The sequence below is a fragment of the Miniopterus natalensis genome, chromosome 11, assembly GCF_054644295.1.
Source record: "Miniopterus natalensis isolate mMinNat1 chromosome 11, mMinNat1.hap1, whole genome shotgun sequence".
NCBI classification, from domain to species: Eukaryota; Metazoa; Chordata; class Mammalia; order Chiroptera; family Miniopteridae; genus Miniopterus; species Miniopterus natalensis.
The window spans coordinates 23,353,372-23,380,348 of record NC_142091.1 but is presented as its reverse complement, the minus strand read 5'-3'; the positions used below and the strand labels follow the sequence as shown (position 1 = coordinate 23,380,348).

At 40.7% G+C, this 26,977-nt stretch overlaps 2 protein-coding genes across 4 annotated transcripts in view; both read right to left on the bottom strand.

The window, feature by feature from the left end:
• Positions 1 to 3,456, bottom strand: part of MAML2 (mastermind like transcriptional coactivator 2) — a 326,677-nt gene extending 323,221 nt beyond the window's left edge. The window contains exon 1 of the mRNA XM_016206765.2: positions 1,762 to 3,456. Within this exon, the coding sequence (XP_016062251.2) occupies positions 1,762 to 2,274 (513 nt within the window). The 5' untranslated portion in view covers positions 2,275 to 3,456. The remainder of the gene's footprint in view (positions 1 to 1,761) is intronic.
• A 4,344-nt stretch (positions 3,457 to 7,800) lies between these two features.
• The window catches only part of CCDC82 (coiled-coil domain containing 82), a 29,527-nt gene continuing 10,350 nt past the window's right edge, over positions 7,801 to 26,977 (bottom strand). For all 3 annotated transcript variants that reach the window (XM_087821595.1, XM_087821594.1, XM_087821596.1), the window contains exons 4-8: positions 21,977 to 22,069; positions 20,562 to 20,686; positions 17,232 to 17,402; positions 13,530 to 13,715; positions 7,801 to 8,712 (exon numbers count right to left, since the gene is read on the bottom strand). In XM_087821595.1, the coding sequence (XP_087677721.1) occupies positions 8,644 to 8,712; positions 13,530 to 13,715; positions 17,232 to 17,402; positions 20,562 to 20,686; positions 21,977 to 22,069 (644 nt within the window). In that variant the 3' untranslated portion in view covers positions 7,801 to 8,643. The remainder of the gene's footprint in view (positions 8,713 to 13,529; positions 13,716 to 17,231; positions 17,403 to 20,561; positions 20,687 to 21,976; positions 22,070 to 26,977) is intronic.

Here is a 26,977-nt window from a genome sequence, read left to right as displayed (position 1 = left end):
ATCCCCAGAAACACTTACCAGGAGACTGGGAAGCACACAAAGCCGTATTATTGGGAGACTTGCAGGCAGATTATAAATTTACTGGGGACAATCAAGGCATTTAGATACTTTTGGCTGCAGATGCTGGTGACACACACATGCACACAAACCTCATTCTCCTCGCCATCCGAGAGATTCTTTATCCCTCCTTCACCTCAGCATCTCCCCTTCCCAAAACAAACTCCCTTAGCTCTCTCGGAGGGAATTCCAGGGAGAGGTGAGGACAGAGCAGGTGATAGGGAAAGGAAATCAGTCCTTGAAGCTCTTCTATAACCCCACAAACCAATTTTACGCGGGGATAAAACAGCAAACACTGGGCAGTTCAACTGCCAGCAGTTCTTTTTCATCTGGAGTCGGCGCCAGGAAGTTGCAGTCCTAGGCATCCCAAGCAAAAAGTGTGTGTGTGGGGGGGGGCGGGCACCTTCCTAGTCCCCAGAGTTTCTGGAAACCGCATCCCCACAGACTGAGGCCAGGGACAAGGGTGGGGGGGAGCCACCAAGAAGCATCCTGTGGGCCTGTCTGCAGGGTGTCCCCCGTCTCGAGCTCCTTTTCAAACTCCTTTGCAGAAGTTCGAGGCAGTGCCCTCCTTCCTTTGGGCTTTTTGAGCACTTTTCATCTTGCCTGGCTATTTCCTGTTGCTGACTTTCAGTAGGGCTGACTTGGGCAAAGTGGAGCTGTGCTGTGAGCAGACACAGGACCTCAGGAGCCCCACAGAACTCAGAGATGGAGGAAGTGGGCAGGGCTGCGGGGCTGCAGGGCAGGCCTCCACCTTCTCCCCAGAGGCCACGGCCCCGTAGCAGCTTCGGGGGAAGCCAGCACATGGCAGGCAGTCACCTGACCAGGACTGGCAGCAAGAACCAATGAGTCAAGGGATACTCCCTCTGGGATGGGGTGTGCCGGTGCCTCTGAGGAAGAACTTCCCGTCAGGAACCTGATCAGAACTTTCAGGTTTGATGTCCTGTCACCAGAAGTGGCTGAAGACAAGGCACTTCCCAGGATGATAGCTTGTCCATAGGCACCGTGTGCCTGCCTACTTTAATGAACGCGGACTGCAGTGCCTATGGAAATAAGCTAGATGGGAGAGGGGCCTGGGGAGGCTATAGGAGATCAGGGAGTAGGCCTCTTAAAAACATTCCCTCACTAGTCTGGATCTTTCCCTCCAAATTTTTTTACCAAAGGGACACTCAGGGAACTCCTGTGTTGCAGATCACCACTTGGATTCTCTTAACCCGAAGCAGCGAAGGGGCCTCTTCAAAGGCGGGAGGGGAAATGGGACAAGAAGGAAAAGGCTCTGATGAAGGTCGGCTCGACTGGTAAATGTTTTCAGACTGAGGAAGGGCTTGTGGGGCCTAATTAGAGCTGACTAGCCAAAGCTGGAGCATCCCTGAGACCTGGCCTTCCTCCGGGGGCTCAGACCTTGCCAGACTGTAGCCACCTCTTCTCCAAGCTGTGGCCCTCAGAGCGCCACTGGAAAACTCAGGCTTCTCACCACTTGAGGGACACCCTACACGTGGAGGGACGCCCGAGAAGGGGCGCTCGCAGAGCTTGATGAGTAAGAGCATAAACCACACAAATAGCACACCCAATGGCCTTCAAGGCAGTCAGGTGACCCCCTGGGCCATTTTCACCGCTGTCCACTCCACAACCAGGCCACCGCAAGCTCTCCCCTCACAGGCGGCCACACGACCACAGACAGAATCATGAGAAAATCTGGTGCCTTACCGCAATCAGGGCTGAGTTCCTCTGGTCCCCCGGGGTTGACGCTGGTGGTTGCTGCTCCCCATCGATCCCACCGCCGCCACCATTATTGCTACTGTTCAGCAGGTGCTGCTGGTGGTGATGGTGATAGTCTGGTGGGGGTGGCGGGGCTGCTGTCACTGCTGCTTGGGAGGCTGTAGGAGGAGCGGCAGGGGGCGGCGGAGGGGCTGTGGTGGTGGCAGCCGCTGCGGTGGCCTTGGTGTGTTTGCCAGTCTTCCTTGCGCCCTGGCCATGCTGGACAAGGCTCAGGAGCTGCAAGGTGCTCTCTCTTTCCCGGTCTGAGCTCTCGGCTCGGCCACGTTCATAGCGCCCTTCACAGCTCAGGTGGTGCTGGCGACAGACGGCGATCCGAGCCCGGAGGCGCTCCACGATGGCACTGTGCACTCTTGGGGTGACTGAGCCCCCTCCAAGGAGCCCCGCCCCAGGGGCCCCCCCTAGCCCTCCTGTGGGAGCCTGCGGGGGCGCTGTGTCCCCCATCTTAGTGGACACAATGATTGCTGCCTCTGGGATGGTGAGGTGGAAGGAGGCTACTGCTCCTAGGGCAGGCAGATCCGTTCTTGACAATGTGAGCTCAGTGTTCAGGGCCACATGAATAGAGGTCTTCAGAGGTGGGGGGGAGCAGCGGAGGAGGTGCGGGGGAGGGGCGTTAGTGAAAAGATGAGGGAGGATGGAAGCCAATGGCAGAGGCTGACTTGGTTAGAGGAACCCTGGTCGACTCACCCTCATCGCATTTGACAGCTCTGGAGAAGTTGGACGGAGTTGGCGGGGCTTCCCCGCACCAAGCTGACAAGAGCCACCAGCTACTTTGTCACCACACAAATCTGGGGCGAGCTCAGGAATCCGGGGATTGTGAAGCCCGGGGCCGAAAGGGCCGGCCAAGGGGGCTGAGAGAGGTCTCAGCGGAGACCTGGGCTCCCCTCACCTACAGCGGCTTCCCACAACTCTTTACGGGGAGGCTTCTGCAGAGAAACGCATTTCTACCGTGCTCTGGGTGACCCGCAGCCTTTACTTTTCCTCAGGTTTAAAAAAAAAAAAAAAAAAAAAATGCTGTTTCAGAAGGTTTTTGAAGTCAGTGTTCAAACCAGGCAACAATCAGGAGAGGCTGTCTGTTGGCTTTTCATTTCTCTCCCCTTCCCCTTCGCTCCGGCGCGCCCTCCTCTTTGGGGGACAGGGGGTGTCTTCTCCCCAAAAGAGAGAGACAGGCGGCTTTTCGATTGCTAACAATGTCAGTCGCTGGACTTTGGGACCATGCTTTTCTCCCCGACTAATCCAGTCGCCGGCAGGATCCTGAGTCCCCCTAAGGCTCCTAGTCCTAAAGGAAAGGCGCCTGAGGTCGCCGGCCACGGAGCGGTCCCTCAGCACCCCCGCCCCGCTCGCGGCTCGTCCCTCACCCGGCGCTGCTCTAACGCGGCATCGGGAGACCCGCTCTCCCGAGAGTAATTCACAGACGATGGTCACACTTACAAACTTCCAGCAAATTGCACCGAGTCATGTCCAGCCACTTTCCTGTCCACTTTTGTACATTCCATCCCGGCCAGGGGACCTGAGGGTCTGGACTCGCAATAAGCAATGTGGTTCTCTCTCTTGTAGTGCTCCGCTTTATAGATGGAAAAAAAAAAAAAAAAAGAAAGAAAGAAAGAAAAAAAAGTAGCTTGTATTTTCCTTTCTCTTCTCCCGTCTGTTGTTCGCCGCTTTGCTGACACTGGCTCCGCTGCCCGGGAGTCACGGCGATACACAGGCTTTCATTGTGCTCCGGGAGGAGAGGGAGAGAAAGAGAGCGAGACGGGAGGGAGCGCGAGCAGCCGGCGGCGGCGGGCGGGGGCCGGGGCGGGGGCGGGCGGGCGCGCGGCTCCGGGGCTCCCTGGCGGAAGGCGGGCGCCACTGCACGCGGGCGACGGCCGCGGCGCGGGAAAGGGGACGCAGAGGGCCTCCCAGCGGCCGGAGGGGGGAAGCCGGAGCCTGCGCGGCTCCGTGTGCGGCGCTCGCTCAGCCCAGACCAGCCTCAGCCCAGACCAGCCTCAGCCCCAGCTCAGCCTCAGCCTCAGCTCAGCCCCAGCCCCAGCCTCCCCTCAGCCTCAGCCCCAGCTCAGCCTCAGCCTCAGCCTCAGCCTCAGCTCAGCCCCAGCCCCAGCCTCAGCCCAGCCCCAGCCTCCCCTCAGCCTCATCCCCAGCTCAGCCTCAGCCTCAGCCTCAGCTCAGCCCCAGCCCCAGCCTCAGCCCAGCCCCAGCCTCCCCTCAGCCTCATCCCCAGCTCAGCCTCAGCCTCAGCCTCAGCCTCAGCTCAGCCCCAGCCCCAGCCTCAGCCCAGCCCCAGCCTCCCCTCAGCCTCAGCTCAGCCCCAGCCCCAGCCTCCCCTCAGCCTCAGCCTCAGCCTCAGCCTCAGCCCCAGCCCCAGCCCCAGCCTCCCTCAGCCTCAGCCCAGCCCCAGCCCCAGCCCCAGCCCCAGCCTCCCCTCAGCCTCAGCCCCAGCTTCAGCCTCACTTCAGCCTCAACCCCAGCCTCAGCCACGCTTCAGCCCCAGCCCCAGCCCCAGCCCCAGCCTCCCCTCAGCCTCAGCCCAGCCCCAGCCCCAGCCTCCCCTCAGCCTCAGCCTCAGCCCCAGCTTCAGCCTCAACCCCAGCCTCAGCCTCACTTCAGCCCCAGCCCCAGCCTCCCCTCAGCCTTGGCCTCAGCCTCACTTCAGCCTTAGTCTCACTTCAGCCTCAGCCTCACTTCAGCCTCAGCCCCAGCCTCAGCCCAGCCCCAGCCCCAGCCCCAGCCCCAGCCCCAGCCTCAGTTCAGCCTCAGCCTCACTTCAGCCTCAGCCTCAGCCTCAGCCCAGCCTCACTTCAGCCTCAGCCTCAGCCTCATCCTCAGCTCTGCCTTAGCTCAGTCTCACTTCAGCCTCAGCTCAGCCTCAGCCTCAGCCCAACCTCAGCCTCAGCCTCAGCCTCAGCTCAGTCTCACTTCAGCCTCAGCCCAGCCTCAGCCCAACCTCGGCCTCAGCCCAGCCTCACTTCAGCCTCTGCCTCAGCCCAGCCTCAGCCTCAGCTCAGTCTCACTTCAGCCTCAGCTTAGCCTCAGCCCAACCTCGGCCTCAGCTCAGTCTCACTTCAGCCTCAGCCTCAGCCCAGCCTCAGCCCAGCCTCAGCCTCACTTCAGCCTCAGCTTCAGCCCAACCTCAGCCTCAGCCTCAGCCTCAGCCTCAGCCTCAGCCTCAGCCTCAGCCTCAGCTCAGCCTCACTTCAGCCTCAGCCTCAGCCTCAGCCTCGGCAGAAGGGGGTAAGGCCGGGAAATTCCCCAACCTCTACACAACTACTTCATCAGCTGTAAATGTTTAAGAAATCCCCGGCCAGGGAATGTATTTTCCCTTTCAGACCTACATGACACCCCTCCCCCCCCCAAGGATATCATTTTCATTTTTCAATATGTTGTAAATGACACCACCGAGCACCCTAGGAGAGCTGGGTGAGCGCTGGGGAGACATTCATCAGTAGACGGTAGGGGTGTGCACGTGCTGGGGAGGGGGGTAGAGGGGTGGAGAGCAGGGGCCGTCTCCTTCGTAGCTCCTCAAGGGCACGCAGGTATCCTTCCTGGGTGTTCTCTGGACCTGGGCGATCACAAGCAAATCAGTGGACAAGTAACATACTTTATGATGAAATCACCACTACTAGTTCTAGGGGGCAAAAAAATAAAAGTTTTTCTTTGAAAATATGAGCATGCCAATGACAAAACAAATGCAAGATCTGAGGTCTCCGTGGCTACCTGGTTTACCTATGTCATGAGGAAAATCGGTATGTAGTCGGCGAGTTTCAAGAAGTTTAAGAACACAAGCCAGATCTCTCACACAGACTGATGACCTCTCATCTTCAGATGACCCTGTCTTTAAGATCCCCACACTGTACTTTGAATTCTGCTTGTCATCAGTTATGGAGAGTAATACTGGGGTAGTCGGGACCATAATTGCTGTGACTGTGTGTGCTATTGGAAGTCAGTGGATTTGAGGTCTCAAGCAATGGTGCTTTAATTTAAAGTAACTCTGGTGTCTCAGTAACATGGTCCTGCTTCAAAGTGAGATGTGAATAGGAGTGGGTAAAATCAATGCAAACATTTAAAGGCAATTTATTTACAATTTAGTTCCAGGTAAGCTGGCCTATTTTAGTCCATTTCATTTCCACAAATCTGGGAATGTTTGGAACTGGGGGCAAGTACACTCTGATGGAATATAATTATACTTTTCCCTGGAATACACTTCTCTCTGTCCTTTCCCAGGCTAAGTTCCTCACCACTCATGTGGAAAAAGGCAGAAATATATCTTGGGTAGGTATGCAAATTTGAATGGAGAACTCTCTCAGGAGGTGTTATTAAAAAAGTTTTGATAATTTTATATTTGATTTTTAAAAAGTATTCATTACACATTCTGTTACTATGAGTACTTTGTATTTAGCAACCATACTTGATAAATGCAAAAAAAAAGTAATATTTAAATTTAAAACTTACTGTTCCCTCTAACAGTCATGCAGTAGCGTGGGTTTTGATTAATAACACAAAGTCCTTGGTCAAATCTGCTATTCCTAAATGACGTCAACTTTTATTTCTGTGCTAGACAGGGACACCTTAACAAATTCTCAAGCAAGAGTTTAATACATTTTCATGCTATATTCCAGTGGTGTAGGACACTTGTTTAGTGTCGTTTGTACACATTTACACTTTACAGTCATTTCATTTCAGGCCGACATCATCATCATCCACATCGTTGCTATTTATTTACAATCACGGTTTCAGGGACAGCCTTTAGCATGTATCTCCCCTAAAACACAAACTATCCGGAGAGATTGGTATTGTTAACCCCATTTATATATGAGGAATCTGAGGCTCATCAAAATTAAACTACTTGTTCCAGTACATGTAACTGGGAAATAACAGATCAGGACTTGAACTCAAGACTGATTTCAAACCTATGCTTTCGTAGCCACTGGGCCTGCTGCTTCAATATCAAGTGTGAAAAGAGTTACAGGGAAGCCAGACTATCCCCAAAATAGCTCAAGGGCTGCAATTACACCTCCATCAACACGCTGGAGCCTGAGCAAGTCCTACAATACTGCCAAGAAAGGGGTAGTGAATAGAGCCACTCATCTGAATGTGAGAGCAGACAAGTGAGAAAAAAAATTGGTCAGTTAAATCCAACTGCCCATAAAATAATTTTTTCCTTGTTTTTCCCTTTCGATGGTGCTTTCCCCTCTCTTATAACCCTAAAGCTTCTGTACAGCCTTATGCATTCTTTCAAGCACCACTTCCCTTTTATTTGTTCATTTTTGTCTTTCCCATCCTCTCTACTATCCATCGCTACCTAACACTAAAGCGTCTTACACTATAGAAATAAATGCCCAGATCTAAAAAGTTCACAGACATGTGGTATTTATAAGTTTACAAATGATTTCTTTTTAGTGTTATAAGGAAGATTGATATGATGATAAAAATAATACAGTATGTCATACCTGTAAAAGTGAATTCTATTTTTCTGCTTTTCTGTTTTTTTACAGCCTATTTGCTTTTGGCCCCCCGATCTATACTGATTTTCATTTCCTAACAGCCTGTCTCTTTGTCATTCTTTGCTGCTCTCATGTACTGAAAGCCTCTTGTATTCTCTCTCCAAACACCCACTGAGGAAGCTTGCTCACTTGAAGTGACCTCAGACATCAGCAATAAGGTCTGGAATCCTCACGAGACATCAGCATTTGTGTTTTCACCACTTTGTGAGCTTTTGCTACCTGTTTTGTTTACAATTAATAATAGGAATTATTTCAGAAAATTAATTGCAGAAAATACTAAGTAACCTTGATGAAGGACTAAATAAAATGTAGCTTTTTATGCATGCAAATACACTGACGTCCAGGAAATGAACCACATATTAGATGAAGCCAGGTTCAACCAACATTTGAAGAAACAAGCATCTAAAATTACAGTAAAATAGATTCTGCTGGAACACCACTTTTAGGAATTAAAGACACAGAATAGACAGGGTCCATTTGTTCATCTGAAACCATTTTACTTTTATTATATTATGGGAAAATTTAGATGTGCAAAACAATGCAGATGCCAAAATATGCTTTTAAACTATTTTTGGCTGAAGCTATCTCTCTGAAATCTTCTGATTCTAACATAAATACTTGTATGCGAAAATTATGGATAAAAATAAAATATATCTTAATCATTAACACACAGACAAAATTAAACAGAAAAAAGAAAACACTGTGAAGCATGAAAATACATATAAAATGATTCCTGAATATGAGGGTTAAACTCTGGAGGCCTGAAATTTCTAGGGGAAACTTTAGAAAAAAGAAAAAGCACTCCTCTACTTGGAATGGGTAAACTATAGTCTGATTCTGAGGCAAGGGGACTGAAGTGAAAGAAACGTTGAGGTTTCTTCCATGGCCCACTGATTTACATGATAGTAGTAAAAAATATATTAGTGAAAATAGGATAAAAAACAGATCTGGGCAGGGATTCTGCAATACATACATGTCAATGTGGGTCTAAATACATTTTAAAAATACAGTATTTTTCTATTAAACTGACAGGACATGAACACTTATTCACTTGATAATCATGTTAAAAAGTATTGTTACATAACTCAAAATACACTTAAAAATGATTAAGCTTATGTTTTCTAAGTACAGCAGATGAAAGTTTTATTAGACTATAGAATGCCACTTCATGGGAATCAAGATGAACATGTTTTAAAAAAGATACTTTGCCATGAAGATATTCATAAAATATATAAATGTCACATGATACAGAGAAATAAGATTCATGATCTTCACATCTGCATAAATTTCAAAAATCTTCTCTGAAGGAAAGGTGTTACAAGTCAAACTTCTCATCTTGAAAGTAATCCGCATCATTGAGATATTTTTGAAGTAGATCATATTTCTGTGTACACAATATAAAAACCAGTTATTTTACTCAAAGCAATGAAGATAAGCTAGGCCTTTTCAATCTACAGACACAAACAGGAACAATTTCACTTCATGGTAATCATGAACAAAAATCTTTTTAATATAAACGGATTCAATTTTAAATGATCATGTCTAACTCATATAAAGCACTGGAAAGAGATCAAAGGGAACATTATTATTAACTTCATAACTTTCTTGTAAATTATATATTTTTAATATATTTATTATAGGAGTGTAACAACTTCAGTAATTTATTCAAAAATTTGTGAATGCATAACATATATCAAATACTCTGCTAATGACTATCTAGATACAAATTGCTACCCTGCCCTTAACGAGAACAGAGTTAAGTAGTAACACACCAATGACAACCAATAACAAATGCCATGAATCAGTACAGACACTGTTCTGAGGCTTCAGAAGAGGGGGTCATGGTTAGTTGAGGTGACCAGGAAAGAGTGGCATCTAAGCTGTCCTGTGAAAAAAGATTTGGTAGGCAAAGATTTGGTGGGAAAAGTTCTGTAGGAGGCAATAGTCCATACAACAGTGACAAGATAAGAAAAGTATGGGGTTTGACTATAATCAGGTTTTTTAGAGGAAAAGAGAGACAAGACTGAACCAAAGAGGTTGAGGTCAGGGAATAAAACGTATGAAATGCTAGGTTGAGGCGTTTAGCAATTATGTGTCAGGCAATGGAAAGTTAAAGGGGTTAAGATAGGAGAGAGAGAAGAGTCAGGATGATTTGGAGATATCAAGGGCGAGAGTTCACAGTGCTTGAGGTGGAGATTAACTGACTAATGGTTTCCTAACTCTACTTATGAACTCTGGTTCTTGTCCCAGTAAGGTGACGACTCTGACTTCTGTGGTAAATGGAAGGGTCTATGAAGAGTGCATTTTCCTTCCAGACAGGGCCAGGAAACCTTCCCCCCACCCACAGAGATCTCTGACTCAAAAAGAACGAAGGAAAGGACAGAAGAAACAACCTATGGACTCCTTAGGGATCCTCTTCACCCAGTACCCAGACAATTCTATTAGATATAAGTGCTCCAGGATTAGAAGCCTATACTTTAAAAGTGTGACTGTTTTTATGCTTTTCAGATTATCTTTCTTTATATTCTTTTTTTCTCTTGTTTTTTTTCAATTTATTTTGGAAAATTACAATCTGAGCTACACTAAGGAAAGAAAACCTCTCCTTGCTTTTATTACTAGTAATAGCTAATATTAATTGACCACTTACTAATTCCTAGGTCCTATACTAAATGCTTAAAATGTGTTACTTATTTAATCTCCATAATCAAAACTCTATTATTATTTAGTTCCTATTTTACTGAAGAGAAAACTTAGGCTTACAGAAGTGAAGAAACTTGCCCCCAAATTCTACTGCTAGAACATAATTAAATCCATGCTTTTAACCATTATAGTATGTTATTTCTGAGAGTTAAAGGGAGGGGGGCGGGGTGTAGCTTTAGTGTGAAGAAAGAAAAAAGGAAAGTGAAACTCAGAGAGAAGGCAGCATTGCCTGGCCTTTGGTTCTCTGTACGTCAAGATTCTGCTTCCATTATTTTTTTAGTTAAAAATTTGGAGAGTTTGGGTCTTATGTCAAGCCCTTAGAGTGCCAGATGGACTACTGATGAAAACAGCTAGAATTACGGGAATAGAGTATGAGAAAGAGGTCAGAACACAAAAGGAAGTTTAGAGTCTTGTACTCAGAAGTAGCGGTTAGACATTAAAAAAAGGAATGGGTGAACCTAGTGCAACATTTACTTTTAAGCAGGGGCCCTCAATCTTTAATTTGCTAAGAATCACCTAATGCATTAAACATTGGGTGTTTAACACCCCCAAGGATTTGCATTCAGTAGGCCTGCAGTGAGGCAAGGGACCACGCATTTTCACCAACTTCTAGGTGATTCTGACATAGGGAGTTTAGGTCCATGTTTTGTTTTCTTTGTTGTTGTTTTTCAATTTTATTTTTTATAGAAATAATACCTGCTTTGTGGAAAATTTTTTGGGGAAAAAAAAAATAAAAATCACCATAATCTCATCGATTCAGAAATAAGTACAATTCCGGAGATTACATCCAAATAGGGCCATGTTTTAGAGAAGGAATCAATTTAAGGAGTGGAAGAAAACTTTTTCAAGTTAAAAAGGGGTAAAGAAAGAGCACAAGTGAGAAGAGTTTCGGGAAGGGGTGATACACCCAATCATAATTTAAAATTCTTATTTATGTAAAAATATTTATACATTTCAAATTTACTTTAAACACATCTGTAAAACTGAAACTTAATCTTGTAGTGACATATTTCCTTCACTTCCTGGTGTTCATGGGTTCACCTCCCCACCCCAACTATGTTCAACTTCCCTGGAAACACCATCATATGCGCTTTTTTCTTAACAAAAAAATGTTACAATTTTCCCAGTGGCATATGACAGTATGTTCTTCAGCTCTAATTTAGAATGAGACATCTACTACTATTATATTTATTATATATATTTTGGTTTCATTATAATTTTACCATGTTCTTTTTAACACTCGTGTTGCTCCTAACCTTTAATGCAATTAGGTTAAGAACAGATCTTGCTAGTCCAGCTGTGAGGAGGAAAGACAAGAAGCCAGTCAGTCTAGGTGGCAGGCTTTGGGGAAGAAATGCTGAGATATCCTGAGATGATGGAAGAAAATGCTTAGAGGAAGAAAGAGTAGGTAAGGAGAAAGCAAGGTATGAAACAAGCTGGGGGAAGAAAGGCAGAATAAATAGTTTGTATCAGGCAAAAGGGGTTGACACAGTAATTAGGAGGCAAGAGCACAAAAAGAGCCACAAATATATAGCCATTCAAGTAGCACTGAGCCCTGGCACTCTAAAGGGTCAGAGGAACTGTGGCCACAAGACAGTGGCCCAAGAAGACATCGTCACCTCATCATCACCAGAACACACGCAGTGCTGTCACTCAAAACACAGACACTGGGGTGGGCAGAGTGCTGCTGAGAAATGTCAGAGCATCTGGTCAGTTTGGAAATTTAACCACAGCACAAAAAGCTGCATATGGGTTTATATTAGCTACAAGCTTCTTTAGTTTCCAGGAAATCTTTTGAGAAAGTCTATGGACAAATATTTTTAAAGAAAATGAACCTTTTTGGCATTTTATGTGAAAAAATGTGCATATTGTTCTAAACATGTACCATCTTGAAATACTGTCAATGCCCAATGCTAAATGTTATTCTTTAAGCAGAAATATGACACTTGTCTTTCTTTTCCTAAGGATATTTTTTTCTTATTCCAGGTCCCTTCTGTTGTCACAAATCCTGTTACGCTTTCTCTAAAGTATTTAATTTAAAAATGGTTTTAGTTTCTTGTGCAAAATTTTATTGTCCTTCCCAGATATATAATTGTATAATATATATAGTACATGCACAGTGATTTTTCTACACCTAGTACACAATTCTTTAAAAATGTGCTGTCCCAATAGGTCTTTCAACTGCACTGGAGGGCTGGCAACACTTAAATGCATCAATAAAAGCACTTAAGAATTTAATGTCGTCTAGGAAAATGAAGCCAGGACTTACTGGGTAAGTGATGGCTCCTCCCTAAGGCAAACTGAAAAGCACAGAAGACAGGGCAGCAAGTACTGGGAGGGAGAAGCAGAAGCAAAGTGAAAGATAAAAAGCCGAAGAGAGTCAAATAAGAAAAACAAGACACAAGTGTCAAAATGTGGGGAGCAGGCAAAGCTAGATCACTGGGTGGTGGTCTGCAGTGGGAGGATAATTATCAAAGGGAAGGCAATCTTGGTGTCCTTCTCCAGACCCGGAGACCTCTGCCCAACATGACACATCCAAAGAACTTCCTGTTTTCTTGTTTTCTTTTTCTTTCCTTTTGCTCATAAGTTTATTCTCTGGGCTCTCTTTTTTATTTTTACTCTTTCACAAATTCCTGTACGATATAAATAACCCAGGCAATGGATCTCAAGTCACCCTTTTTTTTTTTTAAAGATTAAATATACTGTGGATCGGAGTTGCCTAAAATCTATTATATGTTCTCTCTCACACATTCAGGTAACTAGACCTGTTTTAAAGGTGTCAACCATAAGAGCATTCTCTCCATGTACTGTAAACAAGTCTAGAAGCTCTGTGAGCAGACCAGAGCTTATGAGCTGCCAGCAGATCTTCAGGAATCCAGTGCACTCTTCAAAACCCCCACTTGGTCCCTGATGCCAAATTTAGTGAGCAACAGGATATGGTGGAATAAAAATCAGTGCCCATGGCCTGAAATCTCTGCAAAGCCCCTTGATCTTCAGTCACAGTGCTCACTGCTGAGTCCCATGTCCTCAAGGAGAGGATGTGGGAGGTATTAAAACTGGCAGCCAAGATCCTTTCCACAGACTGGCACCAGATGCTGCTTCGCTCTCAGGTCACAAGAACTGTTCTAAAGATCAGGAAGCAGACAAGGAGAGGTGAGTCCTGCACTTTGTCAAAGAAAATAAGAGGACTTAATATATATGTAAGGAATGCCACATATATAAAAGTGAAAGGACAGAAAGCCTTCATTATGGGACAGTATTATTGCTGATTAAAATTTACCTGAAGAGCTGAACGAATGCCTAGAACATCAGGGTACCTATTCAGGGTAGGACAATGATAAGCGTGAAAGGAATGGGTGAAAAAAGAGAAAACACAAAGATTGGGAGAGAAGAAGAGATTCTTTTAAATTTTGCTGCCTTCTAATCATTGGTATCCTTTCACTGATCATAATTAGGCTCCAGAATCTACTAAATGAGATGGTTATTTTATATTCTCCTTACCTTGTCAATCCAGCCATTTTCTTTTGACTCACTGAAAATTCTTTCCACTGTTTCTTTAACTTGTTCATTCTCAACTTTTTCTGTCCTTGCCATGGAGCAACATTCTTGGTATAGCTTGAATTTAAAATGCTTCAGATTATGATAAACTCTGGTACGGTTAGCACAAATTCTGCCAACAAAAAATACCTAAATCAAGAAATAAACATAATCCGACATATGATGTGAATAAATAGTGATGAATATACACTTTCTGGTTTTCAGATTTTAATAGAACCTAATGCATTATTTATTTTTTAAAGGTTTATCCAATGATTCCTTTGCCTTCTCTTACTTATACAACCTAGTTAACAAAAACTGAGCACCTGCTATATTTCAACTATTGGGCTGAACAATGGAGATACATGAGAGATGTCCTACCTGTATTAGGAGACCTGATAGTCTTGGGAGAAAAACAAATGATCACAAAACAGTTTGTCAAATACTAAGCACAAGATTCTATCAAGATACAAAGGTGGGGCAATTAACCCAATTCAGAGGGGAGAAGGGTCCTCATGTAGGAGATGCTTAAACTAAGTCTTTAGAAATGAGACTTTCGGAAGGAGGAGAAACAGCTTGTAAGACAAAGAATGGGAATGCCTGAAACCAAGAGAGTGCGAGCTACTGATGTACGCAGTTACTGAGTTCAAAATGCCTGCACTGTGATCAGTTTCTCGCTTATAAGCAACATGTAAAACTAAAGCAAACTCTCATACCAATATTAAGTACTGGCAGTTTTTTTACTTAATACTTTTTTCTAAAAAATGCTGTAAAATAAAAAATATCTGTTTGGTCATATCTGTGTCCTTAACTAATGAGTCTGATCTGATTATAGCATATTAATATTTTATTGTTAGCAAACTGCAAGAATTTTAATTTCTATGTTTATATGGACTTCTAGGACTTTATAGTTAACAATACTCTTCTTGTGAAATCAACCAACAAGAACATTTCTCTTCCAGAATATTCTGAATATACACTTTGTTATACACACCTATAGCTAAAATAGAAAAAGTGTCACTGCATTGACCTAATTAAATATAACTGTCCCAATTATTTCGCTCATTGTAGGAAATGAAACAGAAAGGGCTCCAAATATTATAACATGGTTAATCTTATTTTTATGGAGTCATCTTGGCCTTTTTTGCATGGGCACATTATCCATTGCTACTTGTATCATAATTACTCCCTCTCCCCATCGGATCTTAAGCATCTTCAGGAATCTGGACAGACTCTGGGCAAAACTGGAAATTAATTCAAGGGTGTTGAAGTCTTCCCAACTCCCTTTCAGATTCCACATCTCTCTTTCCTTCAGGTGATTCCCTTCTCATCTGCACCCTCTGACTTTACCACAATCCGATGGTCCAAGGCCTCTCATCTCCGTATCCTACCCAAGACAGCTGTAACTAAAATTGCTCTCTTCCATTAATTCCACTTTCCATCCAAGCATCCCTTCTTTCAAAGAAGCCAATCTCAGCTAAGAAGAAAAGTTTATCATTAAACAAATTTACTAAGAGCATTCTTTTAAAGTATTATTTGCACCTTAAAAGAGAATCCTAGCTAACTCCAAGGAGTCTCAATTTTATGTAACTATAAGCAGCAACACAAAATGGAGAATTAGTTTTCAAAATAACTTGGGGGGGGGGGGTGATCACAGTCTCTATACCTTTGATTAAAAACAAAGGTTTGTTTTTCTTCCTTTCCTTTTTTCCCCTTTTCCCTACATGCATTAACATTGTAGTTCAGTAGGATTTTAATCAGTGGTTCTTTAAGAAAAAAAATTACTGAAAAGCTTTAATATTAAAGAATTTCAATCATACCATCTTAATATACGCAATAACTACTTTAATGTTTGCATACAGCCATACAAACATACACACATTTTTACATATATTCAAGGTAGTATATACATTGTTTAACTTTTACCTAGCATTATTTCATAACCTTAAAAATATTATTTTGACGGTTGTATTATATTCTATAACAAAATGATGGTATACTTAGCTTATTAAATCACTACTCTAATATTTTATTTGTATTACTTCTAAATTTTGAATTATAAGTAATGTTTCAATGAACTTCATGATTATGTCATTTGCTTTCATTGAATTATTTTGCCAAGAATAAACTTACAGGCACTGAATATGTATAGCCTACATTGTTATCTAGTATCTAAAAAGATGTAGCACATCCTTTCTTTGTCTAGGAATCTTACTTTCCGTGAAATTGCTAGTTTCAATGCAGCCTTGACATAACTGCATTTTGTCATTTGATTTAAAAATATTTTGCTACTTGGAAAGCTACTGACTGGCATCTTTAGGTAATTTTAGTTGTGTGCCTCTAAACAGAGAATAGTAATTTTCCAATATATTTGTTAACTTTTATATTTTCCCAGCGTGTGACTGGTGTTTTAATGTTCTTTGCTTTTAGTTCACGAGATTTCTTACTTTTTAGATACCTGAATCAACTATTTTGTAGAGTCTTTATTCCTTCACAGGAATATCAGAACTCCAGAAATGGTTTTCTAATTCACACCCCTCTTCTCTTCAAGGTTAGCTGTAGACAGCAAAGACTGACTGCACAGTAATATTTTTATCTATACAACAGAAAATGATCCCTAAAGTATTAAATCACTTTTATTAAGAGTCTAGATGTCTTATGTCATAAAGTCATAAATCAGTTTCTAAACAATGGGGAAATCTGCATATGACTATGTTGAGAAAAGAAATGCGTTTTTATAGTAACTTGCCAAATAAAGCACTAAAGATTAATTCTGAATTCATTATTCTCATATAAACTTTCTAAGTGATTCTTGCAACTCAGATTCTTCAGAGGGACCTGGTCAGTTAATGCCCAATAATACTGAGGAATCATACTACCTGATCTAGCAGAATTCTGATAAATAGTATATTTGTATTTTAATAATTGACTGGCAGTATTTAGAGTCAACTTTGGGTCTCTAGCCCCCAAAACACAAGCACCCTTCACCACAGGGAGCTTTCAATATCAATATTTTTGCATTTATAAATGAAACATTTTTATACAGATTAAGAAAATAGAAGTAGTCTGCATCTGCACTTTTTCTCTCTTCACATTGCACTACTTTACTCTCATTTATCAAATACTTTTCTTCAAATATTTCAAATGTTTCCTTCAGTTCTGTCTATTCAATCAAAATTAACAACGCCTTACATATGCGGTAATTGCTCTAGACTGACACACTTCTGATACAGCCTAGGTGGGAGCATGTTTTTTCCAACGGTCATCTTAGGATGGGTAGGCATCTTCAATTATTTGCTCCTGGACTGTCAATTGGTAGATCATAAAATTTTCCACTTGGGCCAAATTCTCCTTTGGACCCAGAGGGCACATTTGCTCCTCCGCCACATCAGCCACCCTTATACACCCCCCACTCCCCGCATCTCTCCTGCTGCTTGGGTGACGTGTGCTGAGACACTACGCACGGGGTTTCAGTATTTTACAGAATTAGGAGTGAATCTGCTTCTAAGACATATTTTTCACATTCAAAACTTGTACCCTCCCTTTCCTTCTACTCTTTTCCCTTCTCCTAGTGCTTTCCATTTGTAAAAATAACTTAGAATTATTTGTGTAAGCTTATTTAAAATTTCCAAATACTGAAAATTAAAATGAGAGGGGGAAAAATACCTGTTTATCATGTGACATGAAATCATCTATTTCCATAGTCCTGGTGTCATACAGCTCCCCTGACAAGTTCACTAAAAATTTACAGTGGCGATGCAACCCGCAAGCCTGGCAGGAACAGTCTTTAGCATTCTTCATATGGATACTCACATTAGAATAATTTTCTACCCGCTCCTGAAAACAAAAGGTGTAAGCTTTAAAGGATTAGAATGACAACAAAATACAACATAAAAAGAACCTAACCAGATTAAAACCAATATGAGGAATCATAATAACAGAATGAGCTGTAAGAGCAAAACACTGGTATTTCTAACTTTAATACTGAGCACACAGTAAGTGTTTGACAAGATATTTTTACAATAGAAAAATAAATTTATAATTTGGAATATTAAATGGAAAGAAACCAGACTAGAAAAATAATTAGTTTCATATCCCTTACACTTATGAGTTACTACTTAAGTAGTCATTTTCATAGGTTTTACTTCTTTTCCTTCCCCTCATTTCTAGTTCATGTTAATGAAGTATTAATTAGTTAAAGATAGGAAACAGCGAGCAACAAAATTTTAGAATATAATACAAGATGAATTCATTTAGGTTAGTCAACAGTTGAGAAAAACAGTCTCCACTGTGTGAATTATATCATATTTTTCACAAAATATTTCAGAAATAACTTAATCCTCGTTTGGTTACTTACTGAAGTACTGTGAACATAAACAAGTTGGAACAGGGATTGCTAGGTGGTCAGTACTGATGTGGACAGTGAATAGATGAGTTAGTAGCAGGTAAACAAATAGAAAACATTTGGCATTCATATATAAGCATTATTTATGAAATTACTTGTGCTTGAGTATTCTTGCTTGCGCTGTGGGCCTGTGTGAGATATTACTGTTCTAATTAGTAGTGCAGATTAGGTTTTCCCACAATATTTGAATTGTACACAATGAGCATTAGCAGTTACAAATCCACTTTCACATTCTCCATTCATTAAGTATCCAATAGACTGACAGTTTTCTGTACACTGGATGATTCACAACAACACTGCCTTTTGTCTATCTTTACTATTTCTCATATTTCATGACACTTCATGACACACGTCACTTACAGACTGACATTCAGAGTGAACAGGTGACTAATCACCTTCTCTCCCTGCTCCCATGTTTCTCATGGAAGCACATGCTGAGTTGAAAGCTCTATCAGCTTAGTTCCCTGAGACTACAAGTAGAGCACTCCTGTTGACTCACACTGGACATCTAATATAAATAAAAAATAAACTTTGTTGGATTAAGCTACTGAGATTTTTGTTGTGGGTTTATTTTGTCATATTATTTAATTACTGCAGCATAACCTAGCTTATCCTGACCAAGATCATACTGAATCACTATGTCTTTACATTTCTAAGCTAATATTTTGTTGCATCTTACAGTTATTTCAACATTGGGTTATCTAAATTCAGCCTAGCCTACCATAGTATGGTAAAGCATAATACAGCATAGTAGTGTGGCCTTTCGAGTCAGAGAAACCCTAGAAACTTGAGGTTTCTAGGTTTAAGTATTTATTGGCTTGGTTCATTATTAGCTGTGTAACCTTATGTTACTCAATTTTTCTGAGTTTCCTCATCTGTAATGGAGGAACTAATAATGCCTTCCTCATCGGATTAACTTTGAAGATCAAATAAGAAACTTCACTTTGCATGTAAATTATTTGGCAAAATTAAATAAACAATGAATAATGCTACTTTTCTTTCTATTAAAGAAAAAATATTTGTATCATGTTCTAAAAGCTGTACTATCTGCTTTACTTTCCAAGTTAAGTAAATATTTCCCTTTAAAGTAGGTAAATCTTTTCTGTATCTGAGGAAGAAACTGGAGTTTAGAGAGGTTAAAAACACCCAAAGTCAAAAAGATACCCTAAACTCAAGCCACCCTCCCAATTAAAGACTTCTTCCCATAACTGTCCCTTAACTGAAACCATCTGTGGCTAATTTATCATTAGGTAATTTAAGGCTGAACAGGCCCTGGGTGAAGCCAAATCTCCTGACATAAATGAGGCAGAGTAGCTAATGATTTAAGTGCTAGAAGGATGTTAGCGAGCTTGAACTTCACTTATCTTGCTATTTTCTTCTTGCTAATAATCATTAGAAGATAGAATGTTAGAAGCAGAAAGAAAAAAAAACCTTAAAAATCATATAGTGTACTCTCTATTAGAGATCATAAAAAAGAAATCTAGAGGATAACATGGAATCCAATAAACCCTATAAATTAAAAAGGTGCTTTACTCCAATTGGTAGAATTACAAAATCTTAAGGTGGAGAAGGGTGTTAAAGACGGCCTCAGCCTGCGTTTCCCAAACTGCGTTACGGAAATCAACAGTCCTGGGAGGCAGCCTAAGCACTTCACCGGAAGGAGCCTGGTAGGAAAACACGAACTTGGAAAGTATTACATTCTGCATGGCTCTCTTGAAGATTTACAATATAAATTCAAACATTAATGCTCCTAGAAGAGTCCTCCAGTTAAGTTAAACCCACTGTTTCTCAAACTTCTTTAACAACTTATTTTCTGAAACAACAATCAACACCCTATGAGACAATCTCATTTTATTTAATTTATTTATTTTCATACTCACCCAAGGGCATGTTTAAGATTTTTAGAGAGACGGGAAGGAAGGGGGGGGAGAGAGAGAAATATGCATGTGAGACAGACATCAATCAGCTGCCTCCCCTATATGCCCCAACCGAGGACCAAACCCGCAACCCAGGCATGTGCCCTGACTGTAAATCGAACCCACAACTTTTTGGTTTAGGGACAACACTCCAACCAACTGAGCCACATAGGCCAGGGTGACAATCTCCTCATTTTAATACATGGGTTAAGCCCTAGAGATGTTCTAAAGTTACTCGTTATTTATAACTGCTTAATTATTGGATAGATACAGAAAGTGTGAATGATTAAAACAGTAACAGCCTTGAGGAGGAATAAACAACCAGCTGATTAACACAGAAAAATGCCAGCCCAGCCTGCATGGCTCAGCGGGTGAGCACAGACTGAGGATCCAGAAGATCGAGGTTCAATTCCCCGTCAGGGCACATGCCTGGGCTGCAGGCATGGTCCCCAACAGGGGGTGCACAGGAGGCAGCCAATCAATGACTCGCTCTCATCATTGATGTTTCTCTCTCTCCCTTCCTCTTTCTGAAATCAATAAAAATATATTTTAAAAAAGAATAGGAAAATGCCAATAATTTAGAAGATTATTCAGCCTCGCTGAACAATAAAATCCTGAGCAGTCTCCCACTCCTCCCTGCCCCGCCGAGATTCAAAATCAAACAAAACAGTCTACCTTATACTGTGCTTTCCAACGACTTCTAGAGGATAAGCTCTCTAGGCGAGGCTGAACAAAGCAGTCATCCAAATACTGAAGAGATGTCAACATTTGCTGTGCATATGATTTTTGCCTGGTGTGATCTGTTCAGGGGAGTAACAACAAAAACCCCAATCAGTTTGCCCTCGTGAAATATTTAAATAACTGAATACTTAAGGGCTTCTTCCCATAGCTTTAGGTTGGTTGGTCAGAAGCATTTTAAATTAAAATAAATTTTTAATGATGTGAAAAAAATCATTCCATCAGAGCATTAGGGAAAGGAAAGAGCCACATAGGTCTTCTAAATGTTCCTTGAACACATCAAACTTACTCTTCCCTAAGAGTCTCTGCACTTGCTGTGCTCTTTGTTAGGTCCATGAATTACTTTCTCCCTCACTTAGGATTTCTGTTCAAAAATCACCTCTTGAGACACCGACTTTGACAAGCTACTAGACTTTCCTTTTCTTTATCACTCTCCATTTCTTTAGCCTTTGTTTTTTTCCAAGAACTAAGCACTAGTTGGAATCATATTATGCTATATATTTGTTCACTCATTGTCTGTCTCTCCCATTAAACTTTATGCAACGTGACGGCAGGAATCTCGGGTCATAGTCACCGCCATATCCCCAGCCCTCAAATAATGGCTGGCCCTTAGTAGGCACTCAGCAAGTATTTGTTCAATAAGTTGTGAATGAAATCTTATTTTGGAACTCAGGTAGATTATTCAACACAACATATTTATAGTCTTTATTAAGTACCAAATAGTGTGCTAGGTGCAAGGGATAAGTATATAAGTATAAGGTATGTTCCTTCTCATACTCTTGAAAGGGAGGAAGGGAGAAATACATTTTCAATACAAGTATAAAAAGTGCATACACATCAGTACTACCATACTCAGGATAACGCTAGCACAAATGAGGGGCTGAAAATACTACTTGAGTGGGTCATAGATAGCTTTAATAGCAGAAATGATTTTATACTCACCTTGAAAATCCAGGGTAGAAAGGGATTATATTCTAAGGAGGAACAGCATAAGCAAAGACACAAAAGCTTAAATCAGCGTAACTTTTGGTGAAATTCAAGGAGCCTAGAGAGGCAGGGAGAACACATGAGTGTTGAACTACCCTGCTGTTTTAAGAGTATGTGTCCTGTATCTTCAAATTCACTGTGAACTCTGTAGGGTCAGGGAACTGTCACATATTTCTTTTGTACTTTCTACATTTCAAATAATAAACAAGTTTTGATGTGAATGGACTTTTGGTGCAGTTGATTCTAGAGGGAATGACAACTGAAGGACCCTAAGAATGGGTCTCTGTAGTTTTGTTATACAATATATATGGTTGTTTAAAAACTGGAAAAAGAAAAAAATAATTGTTGCATCCATATTAACTTACCATACAATGTTTCCAGAAATGATTCATCTAAAGCATTGATCAGAAGAGCCTTCACAACTCTTTCAAAGTGAGTGTAGTGATCACTAAAAGAATCTGAAATTAATTTAAATATCAGAATCTAGTCGACAAAACAATTCTTAAATATAGTAAGTTCATTTCTCCAAAGCTAAGAAATTAATACTATAAATAGAAGAAATTGCTTAATTATTCTAATTTTATAGCTGCCTCAGTGACTTCTCCTGTCATTTTCCAAAGTTTCTATTATTATTTCAAATAAACTACTTTGGCATCCAATCCAAAGTTTCTATTATTATTTCAAATAAACTACTTTGGCATCCAATCCAAAGTTTCTATTGTTATTTCAAATAATCTTCACTTTCTAAACTTATTTAGGAAAATTAAGAGATATGCCATAAAGGCAAATCAAAATCGTCCCCGGTTCACCTAAGTTTAATTATCAACTTGACAATCAGAGAGACCAAGAGAAAAAACTTCAATAGGTGGGTTTTTCAATATGTACCCTAAACTTCTTACTCCTTTTGTCCAAAACATGTTACATACAAAATTGTCTGTGAAATGTCTACCCTAGCCAGAAACCCAATAGCCATAAAAACTTCATTTCCCTTTCTGCTGCCCCAGATTTAGAATTTTCCGCATCAATTTAGAAAACTTATGTCTACTCTTTCTCATACCAAATATATAAGCCTACTTTCCCACTAACCCAATCTGGCCCATGAAGTCATCTGTTTGATGAGACAGGCAATAATGAGAGAGAAGATCCCTACTATTTCCCATTGCTCTTGGATCAAGGCTTACTATGGCTGTGGAGATGTTCTCTATCTAACACGACCCATTCCTTGACCCAAACGGTCATCAGAGAACATTTGCTCTGCTCTGGGCATCTATGAAGACATATTAAAAGCATCCGGAGTATTTCAGGAAAAGTGAAATACTTCTGATGCTTAGTAAGGGATTAAAGCAAAATAAGGCCAATTTTTAGCATCCATGGGTGAAACTGAACTTGGCTTTCAGTTGAAATTAAACAAAGATGCGATTTAAAATAGAGAAACTTTTAACTTATATTTTAGTTACTGAAAGGGCTATAAACTCCTCTTTTAGAATTTAGGGGAAATTTTTAGTACACATTCCTTTTTTAAGGAAATACCTTATTGAAGTACTAAAGTGAACAAAATAAAACAGTAATAAAACTAAATGACAATAGCAGATAATTTGCACTTGCCTATGACTAACTGAAAATTACAAAAGAATTGATCATAGCCAGTTATGAATATATTTTTAAAAATCATTAGAACATTAGAAAATGAACTCATGCTTCAAAAGAATCCGACTTTGACTAGACTACCACCACCATCTGTATATAATAATATAGCACTAGTAGATAATTTAATTTGTGAGTGTTCAAATGCACTTAACACTTAGCACTTCTCAAATTATATTAAGGAAAAACTGTTCTGGGAATGTTAATAGATATGTTGAGGAAAAAAATAAAATCATCCCGTGCACCTAAGTTTAACTATCAAATAAATTGAAACAGAATTTTTTTACCTCACTGAATTTTCATCAGTCTTGAAGGTACTCATGTCCATTACTCACCAGCTATAGAGTTTGGGAACTAAGACCCTGATAGTGTCTCTTTGGGATTGGGAATAAAAGGGCAGTTTCAGAATTATCTGGAGGTCCTTCCTAATCACAGAATTCTTCTCCTACCAACATGTATCAGAATCTCCTTCAAAAAGTCAGGAAGAAGGACTCAATTTCATTGTGCTTGAGTGGGCGGATAGGTGGTGGTAGAAATATGCTCCTGGCATCTCAAATTTTAAAAAATGTTTTGAGCAAGTATATGCCAGGCACCGTTTTATGCACTTATATGCATTGCTTTATTTCTCACGACGAGCCTACTAGGTAGTATCATCACCCTCAGTTTATTTTTATTTATCTATTTATTTATTATTTGAGGGAGGGGTAGAGAGAGCAAGAGAGAGAGAGATGTGAGAGAGACACATCGATTGGTTGCCTCCCACAGGAGCCCTAACCAGGGCCAGAGTTGAACCTGCAACCCAGGTATGTGCCCTTGACTGGGAATCAAACCTGTGACTCTGGTGTGCAGGCCACGGCAGTCTAACCACTGAGCAACACCAGCAAGGGCATGACCCCCATGTTATTTTAGTTGAGGAAACAGATCTAGAGAGGATGTAAAACTTCCCTAAGATCACACAGCTAGTGTTAAAACCAAGGTTGAGATCCAGGCACCCTGACTCCAGATTTCATGCTACTATCCTGTAGGGAGATGCAGTTCTGCATGGTAGTGAGATTTGATACTGTTATACTTCAGAAAATGAAATTTTAGACTAGGATGTAAAATTGGAGAAAACTTGAGTTCAAGTATCTCATCTTGAAATTAAGAAAAATGACGCAATGATGACATAACTTACCCAAGGACACACAACTAGATAGAGGAAGAATCAGAATTATAGCTCAGACCTCCTCCAGAACTTTATTCAATGCTTTAATTCCTCTGTTGGGTGGAGTTCTGTGGAATATCCTAGAAGTATTATTTACAACTTCTCTCCATGATTATTTAAAAAAACTAAAAGGACACAGGAGAAAACCAACAATATTGGTGTTTGCGCATAAGTTGATTTTTCTAAAGCAGTTAATCAATTTCCCCACACCCAAACACTGGATAGTCTAAGTCATCCTGTTGATTTCCATTCATCCTCTATCATACAGTAATTGCACGTGTATGCTAAGGTACTGTGTCAGCACCATCTTCCTAATGATCTGGCTGTCATTCTCATATCAGTACTACAGTGCTTTATGTGTTGCAGTTTTGTGATAACTTTATATCTGGGGGCAAGCCTTTTGATTTACTGTTTTCAAATTTTGTTTATTCTCCTACAGTATTTGTCCTTTCACATGAACTTTAGAATTAGTTTCTAAAGTTAAATCAACTTCAGAAGAAATAACTTCTTGTACTACTTATCTTCCAGAAACACGCTGTGCCCCTCCTTTTTCTCATGTTTTCTTTTCTATTTCACAATAAAGTTTATTCTCGTACCTAGCAAGCTATGCTTTTCTTAAGATTAGGCCTAGAAACTTCATTGTGTTTGCTCGTATAAGTGGAATGTTCCCTCATTATATCATCCAAATAATTATTGATGGTATACAGTGAGTGTGGTCATTTTTCTGAGATCTTTTACTAATTCCAAAATAGTAAGATTCTCTTAGATGTTTGTAGTAAACGAGCCTCCTGGGACATTACAGAGCTAGAGAGAGAGACTGGACTGTTCAGGAATTCCTGGGCACTAACTCTGCTTTATCAACCAACCCTGAGGATGTGCTCTTGCTGTTTAACAAGAGAATGCTTATAAATATTCTCTTAGGTACATCTGTTGGTGCACTTTCTTCTGGAATGGAGGTGTAAAATCAGTGTAAAAGGGCAGAGGCGAAACGAGAAACCAGCTTCTTTTTCTACTCTAACAGGTCCCACCCTCAACCCCACATAGGAAAAAAGAACATGAGAAAACTGGAAATACATGCTGCATCTACTTGTGCTCGCAATGTATTCATGTCTTTCCTCTTCTGTAGCCTCGGTTAAATAAATCAGAAACTCAAAACATACACACACACACACACACACACACACACATATATAATCATATTATGTTCAAACAATGTCTTTTCCTTACAAATAGTATATTTGTTTTACTTTCCTGTCTTGTTACAGTGTTCAAAACACTAGAACAAAGTTAGTAAAAATATTTTTGTTTCATTCTTTATTACAGAGAATATCCCTAGTGCTTCACTGTAAGTATGTTGACTGTTGGTTTAAAAGTCTTTGTTATGTAAAGGACATATGCTCATATTACTATTTTTTAATACTTAAACTAGATAAGGACATTGAATTTTATCAAATGCTTTTTTAGTATCTGTTGAAATTATGGTATAATTTTTTTGACATTAATGTTACATTAACATGGCACCTAATATTAAACAATTTTCATAGTTCTAAAAAGAATGGATAACTTTTTCTTTATTCTTGTAATCAGAAAAATAATTCCTTCACATGTCTATTTGCAAATCTATTTTCATCAACTTATTCGGATGTGTGCCTCTTTAATCTGTATAAACAGTGTGTTTTTTGACAACTCAATAGTTTCTTCTATCGTACCTTTAAATTCCCATCTCCATATGTACAGACCATCCAAAAATATGGTATGCTTCTTAGCACATTCAAATCTTCTTTTGCACATCTTACTAAAGTTATGTAACTTTCTTCCTTTAGACTTCCATTTGTTCTATATCCCCCCCAGGAATTTGTGAAATAGGTTCTTCATTTCTATTCCTTCATGTATTATCCTCTCCCTCAGAAATATTTTTTCTTTTCTATGCTAGAACTTCTTTGGTTTAACCTATACGCCACTGAGGAGAAATTCTGTGCTGTTAATTCTGCTCTTTACCTCTTTCAATACAGACTTTATTTCTGACTTGATATTTTAAATTCACTAGCAATTTATCCTTGCCTTAGCTAGCTCTCTTTCACTTCAAATTGTTCTCTTCTTATAATTTCCTATTTCTTTTCCACAGGTTGCAAAGCAAATGCTTTATACAATTTTCTTCTGTTTCCTTTAATGAAACATTTTTCACAGGCATTTTCTTCCTCTGAGTCTTCAGGGCCATATTACCTTTGCCTTTTGCAAAAAATAGTTCACTGGTACATTTTTACTATCCTAGAGCAAGAGGGAAAGTTCTAGGATTTAACCTTCAACATAAATGGTTGTGAGACTGTTCTCAGGCACACTCTGTGCTGTGTTGATAGAATAATTCTCTTTAAGTGCTAGGTGGAAACTAAGTTCATGTTCATTCTTAGTCCAATTTCCAGTATTCTAGGAAGCACTTATTTAGCAAGGCACTAGAGATGTACTTTTATATCTACTATGTGGTTCTTTGTCACTCTGAGCATATGAGAGAGTACTGGAA